The sequence below is a fragment of the Lynx canadensis genome, chromosome D2, assembly GCF_007474595.2.
Source record: "Lynx canadensis isolate LIC74 chromosome D2, mLynCan4.pri.v2, whole genome shotgun sequence".
NCBI classification, from domain to species: Eukaryota; Metazoa; Chordata; class Mammalia; order Carnivora; family Felidae; genus Lynx; species Lynx canadensis.
The window spans coordinates 37,759,893-37,765,892 of record NC_044313.2 but is presented as its reverse complement, the minus strand read 5'-3'; the positions used below and the strand labels follow the sequence as shown (position 1 = coordinate 37,765,892).

At 44.9% G+C, this 6,000-nt stretch overlaps 1 protein-coding gene across 1 annotated transcript in view; it reads right to left on the bottom strand.

The window, feature by feature from the left end:
• Positions 1 to 378: 378 nt before the first annotated feature.
• The window catches only part of RET (ret proto-oncogene), a 31,621-nt gene continuing 25,999 nt past the window's right edge, over positions 379 to 6,000 (bottom strand). The window contains exons 18-20 of the mRNA XM_030335203.2: positions 5,724 to 5,871; positions 3,211 to 4,381; positions 379 to 684 (exon numbers count right to left, since the gene is read on the bottom strand). Coding sequence (XP_030191063.1) covers positions 4,224 to 4,381; positions 5,724 to 5,871 — 306 coding nt within the window. The 3' untranslated portion in view covers positions 379 to 684; positions 3,211 to 4,223. The remainder of the gene's footprint in view (positions 685 to 3,210; positions 4,382 to 5,723; positions 5,872 to 6,000) is intronic.

Sequence of the window (6,000 nt, the reverse complement as noted above, 5' to 3'; positions counted from 1 at the left end):
AGGTGCCCTCAAGCTCTTTAAAACCCTCAAGAGGCACAAACTATGAAGCAAGTCATAGGCTCTTGGTGAGCGAAGCCTCTGAGGACAGGGCTGTGATACAGGCACTGTGTGTCCTCCGGGCAAAGTCCTTTGCCTCGGGTAGTAAGAGGCAGCCTCATATTCATCCTTCTCCCGAGAAGCCAAAAAGCATATGGTTTACTCTGGTATTGTTTACAAAGTTGACCAAGATAAATAAAAACAGGGATGCTTAAAATGAAGCCTCACGTTTTTATTCAAGCAATTGACAGTTTTCATGGTATTATCTGTGTATGAAATATCAAAATGATTTCTTTCTCAAAAAATATTTTTTTAGTTTTAGAATGCACTTACTGTCCTTACCTTGCCTGCTCATGCTAACTTTGAACTTGAATTGCTCAGTATCCTCTGAAAGGATGCAGGATTATGGTACCTCCTGGGGTCACAGTGGCTGTGGTGGTCTCGGGTCGTGACTCCTTCGGCGCTGCCTGGCCCAGTTCCCCGTGACACTGATGTTCCTGCAGCCACACGTTCCTGCAGATGGCTTCCCTGTCGCGACTCTGGGCCCGGGCTCCCGCTGAGAGATGTTGCTTGGCCAGGTCCTGTGATTTAGCACATCCCAGAAACCTCTGCAAAAAATATCTCCTCGCTTGACACAGCAATCAAAACCTGAGTTGCAAAGATTAACCGTGATGTCTTTTGGGCATCGATAGTGTGTTCCTCTTTAACTCTGGATGTGATGCTTATTCTTCCTGCTGTCACACTGCCACCCATCCAGCCTCAGCTTCAGACCTGCCCCAAACTGAAAAACTCTCTACATACAGGTTCTGGTTTTTTCACAATGTCTGCTAAGAATGCTTCACGTGAATCCCTAACACGGTTCTAACAAGGCCATTGAGGCTGCTGCCTGGGAAGAGACGAGGACACAGCAGGTGGCCTCAGCAGAAAGGGGTGTTTTCTGTACACATGAGGGCGACAGCAGGGGATAAGTTCTGTGCCTATCTCCACACTGAAGATATGAGGCATTCCCAGCACCCCCTACCGCTGCACATGCCCTTCAGACCCACACTATGTCTTTCCGGGGCCACAGAGGTAAGGGCTTCTCAGGCACCTCCTAGAACTACCCTAAATACCACCTGCTAAGTATCCTACAAGTCAATATGCTCAAAGGAGGAGAGGAAACCATTCACTGGAGAAAAAATGCTTTATTTCTACTGGGGGAAATTATGTTTTACCTTAGAATTTTCTTTTATATGTGAAGTATTTGTCCGGACCCCATTCTCAGACATTATATTCAGCTAAATTTCCACCCAAATAAGCTGGCCTTGTGATGGGAAAGCATCCTTTGTGGAAGACAGTGGAGAAATGGGACTTTTAAAGACAAATAAACCAAACACACACACACAAACACTCCTGATGGAAGTTCAATGCTCTTGAAAAAGGGGTTTTTAGTATTTTTAGTATGAGATTTTCTCAGCATACGTTTCTAAACATTCAGAGAGAAAGGCTGTAGCAAATAACTGACCCTAGAAATTATATTTATTTCCAAGCCCTGTGGCCAGATTCAAGGAGGACACCAAGAGTAGACATGGGTGCCGAGGGCCAGGAGCTACAGCTCCGAGGGCCAGGGACAGCCTGTGTATGCGCACATGTGCACACACACAAGGGAAATGACACAGGCCCTCGCCATCTAGCACACGATACAACCAGAAATCAGATTTATGTTGGTAACAACATGTGATTATCAACTGACCCGCCTGCTCCTTGCCAGGCCTTGGAGGAGGAGCTCAGAGCATGCCTCCACGACCCAACAGGAAGACATAAACAGAAGCACTTAGTGTTTAAAGCTTCATGGTGGTTCAGGACAAATTTTTCCCTCTGACTAATGGACCTTCACTTATGGCTATGCATTTTACATCCTCTCTCCTACAACTGCCCAACTGCAGTTTCAAGAAATAAGCCATAGAAAAACTGCCAGAAAGCCACAAATACCTGAACTAGACTGGCTGCTACTCTATTTTAGGGAAGGAAACATAAAGGAAGGAATTTCCTGAATGGCAGAGTTAGAGGAGTTTTAACTGTTGCCATAAACGGGCCTCATCACATACATAATGGGTGAGACAAGTCAATAAATACAACAGATTTCCCTGTGATACTTCAATCCTTATATTGAAACTTCAAAATCAGAAACCTGAGGTTTCCAACTGGGAAGTTAAAAAGAGAAAAGAAGTTTACACATTTTATGACACACAATTTTATTTACATAACTGAAATTATGTTCTTAGTCACCTTGATTACAAAAGCAAATTAACATGGTATGGTTTAATAACCTTTCATAAATAGATTTTACAAACTTTAATAACTGACAGATTGCTACTTACAGCCAGTAATATTTAATACTTAGTAACTTCTGTGTATATGTATATGAAAATTGTCTGATAGGACCAGTAAATATGAATGCTGTTAAAACTCAGGAATAGACAATTAGATTATTGGTCAAGAGTTAATTCCCCATCACTGGGTCAGCCAGTTTGACCTGGAGTTCTCACCCTGCCAAGAACAAACCTACTGTGGCAACTCGCACTTATTGGGAAGGTATTTTTAATTAGGTGAGAGAGTTTCTCCTTATTTTTGCATTGCTAAGACTATCATTAAGCACATCTGAAAACCGAAAGTGTACCACAACTAGATATTTGTAACAGAATTCATCACAGTGCATCTAAAAAACGGCCTAAACTAAAGCCATGTTCCATCTCCAGTAAGTGTTTTTCCAGCGCTCTCTCTGGGTGTGTGTACACACACATACACATACACACACATCACGAGGCTCTGATACATACTCATCCAAGCCTTCTTGGCCACAAAAATGCCCCCATTTCATTGCTTTTGTGAAATGCCTGTAGGATACAGTATTTGGATGAGGCTACTGTCAATCTTTCACAGTGCTTTAAGTCTGAAGACCAGGCAGTGTGTTGGTAACCGACCCTCTCCTGCAAAGTTACAGACAGAAGAGCTGTCCGGGACTTCCCGAAAGCCGCCTCCACAAGATGGGAGGGGCACTGAGTGTCTGTGACCACAAACAAGCAGTGAAGAATGACAAGAAGCTTATGAGTCATGGTCAGAATCTAATAAACAAAAACGTCTTGCTATATAGCAGCATTGAGTTACAAACACAGAATGAATGGATACACGTACCTTTTCACACAAGCTCTATGAGAGCCAAAACATTGTCTTTTCCACATCAGAACTGTGATCAGAAGGGTAGCAATCCTCGGTCACTGTCAACGTTACTTCTAACAGAACTAGCTGAACTGTCCCTTTTAAACTGCTCACTAACCCCACCCACTCCTAATGTGCAAGATGAGGCACCGCTTTCTGGCACTGGACGGATGCGGCACCCTGGGGGCTGGCAGGGGTGGGATTCATGGCAGCCGAGTCTCGGCTGTTAGCAATCCCGGGACGGGAGGCCACTCCACTCAGACGCCCCTCTTCTTCATTCTGTTCTTGCCAGAAGGTAGTGATCACTCAGTGATGGGAACAACAGTGAAGTGTCCAGTGAGCCCTGTCCTCTCACACTGCCTATCTACATAGCAAATATGGCATCAAATCTATTGTGCTAAATTGAAGAATCCATTTAACTCATGATAAAAATCAAATGTCTTCCTAAGAAAAGGTTACACGATTTAAAAACAAAAACCAAAAAACAAACCGCTCCCAGGATCTCAAATGCTGAGCTGAGGCCTGTCCCAAGGTCCCCTTGTCCCCTCCAGCCCTGGCCAAGGGTTCGATACCACGATAGGGCCTTGCTGGGCTTCTTGTTCTGAACAAGGATGTGTCATTTGGGCCAGTTTTTTTTTTTTTTTTTTCCTGCTGCCTTTTTTGGTGTGTGTGCTTCATGTTTAAATCGTGTTGCCTTGTTTGCTGGCAACAAGAAAAATCAAACCGCTCAGGTAGTGAGTGAGGGACCCACACGTCTGAGCACAGGGTGTGGTGGTCACTGATGAACACAGACCAACACAGAGCACTGCCAAGGGCTGGAGAGGAAGGAATACCTAAAGGCTGGACTCAGAACTCTGGTCCAGCACGCTACGTCTGCCAGGAGGGAAAATCACCAGCCAGTGTGAAGTGCACAAAGGAGGGGCCGGCAGACTTTCTGTTCTCGGCATGTTTCTTCCCCTTGTGAGTCCATTACCTTTCACAAAGAAATGTTAACTATCAAATGCGTCCATTAATTGTGCCGCTGAGGGTGAAACCATCCAGTTAGCATATACACTATCATTTGCATATCTTGGACACACAGTGTTAGTGCCATCAGCTCTCGTGAGTGGTACAGGACTCTCTTCAGGCCAGTTCGGGTCTGACATGCCTAAAAATGAAAACAGATCATTTGCTCTGCACTGAAGAACCAAAACTTCATGTGCAGACAGTAAGGCCTTGGCAAAACTCCCTTTGAGGTTCAAACCAAACTTTCTGGTTTTCTGTGCCAATTACATGAATGGTTTCGTGCTCCGGGTTTCCAAAACATTGTCATATTTGGGGGGAAATATCACGTGCTCTCTTGGTAACTGTAACTTAACAGAAACTCCCAATTTTGACTTTTATAAGCTTCGAACTCCCAAATCTGATATAAATATTTGTTGACCTGCTTAAGTCTTTTTCTAAGGCAGCATAAAGCATTGCTGAATTAAAGGGCTCACTGCAGTGGGAAGCTTCTATAAAAAGTTTTCTAATGTAAAGAAGCCTACTCGTCTTCCATCCAAACCCACCACGGAGGAGAGAATCTTCCAAATCAAGGGTGTGCACGGGCGAGCCCCACAGCGTCGACAAGACAATGGTGTGTGGCACCAGACCCAAAGCCAGCAAGGAATCAGTGACTCAGGAGGCATGCAAAAGGAACAATCTCGGCTGAAAACTGCTTGACACTCCAAGATTTAAAAGCAATCAATGATCAAGTTAGGAAACAGAAAAAATTTTCAAGTATTTAATCAAAGACAAAAGAAGGAGTTTTGGCAAGAACCGTATTTACTGTCCATTGCAAGACCACAGCACCACAGACTATGTTCTTTCAAAAGCATTTGCTCCAGCTTGTAGCACTGACTTCATAAGTGACAACTGTCATGACGGTGTGTAACGCAAAGGATGTGAAAACAGCAGTCTTCACGTGTCCTCCCTGATGGTGGGCATGTGGGCTGGGCTGAGCTCTCTAGTACGGAGTGGCCTCCCAAGAGCCACCTGCCCACCCAGAAGGGTTCTGGGAGTGACCACAGGCTGTGCCCTCAGTGCAGGCAGGGTGGTGCCGGCTCCTCCTGTCTGAATGAAATGCCTCCCCAGATTGGGTAAATTTATCCCAGTAGTTAAATTAGAAGTACTATGACCTGATGCATACCCACCCAGAAATGACTTATTTATCATTTTCTCAATATCCCCTGAGAATTCTGCCCAGCTCTTTCTTTTCTATTATCATAAGTGCTAGGCAGTGTGGTAAGTATACTATTTTCACATCCTTTAAAAAAAAAAAAAACACACCACAGTTTCAAAAATGCCTGAATGTAAACGGATGCAAAGTCAGACATTTACAAATAAAAAGGTTCAGAGAGAACTTTGGTTTCATTCAGACCAGAAACACTCTTAAAAAGCATACAGAGAGTAAGGATAGTGCAGAGAGGAACGATGTTGCTAGAATCTAGTAAATGCATGTGAAATTCTACCATAGAGTTTGTTTTCAATCCACGTGGAGGGGAGGGCTCGAGGGAGGGGAGCATTATTACAGTCCACCAGGGGCGTCTCCTCCTCCGAGAGGCCGTCGTCATAAAGCAGGGAGTCGGATGGGGTGGAGGCAGCCAGGTCCAAGTAGTCCTGGAAGACAGAGATAGTTGGTCATCCCAGCGTGGGTCACCACATGGCCCCTGCTCCTCTCCTCCCAAAGGCAGACTCACTGGCTGAGTCCCACCTCATGCTGGCCTACTAGCCTCTCCTCACGACCTG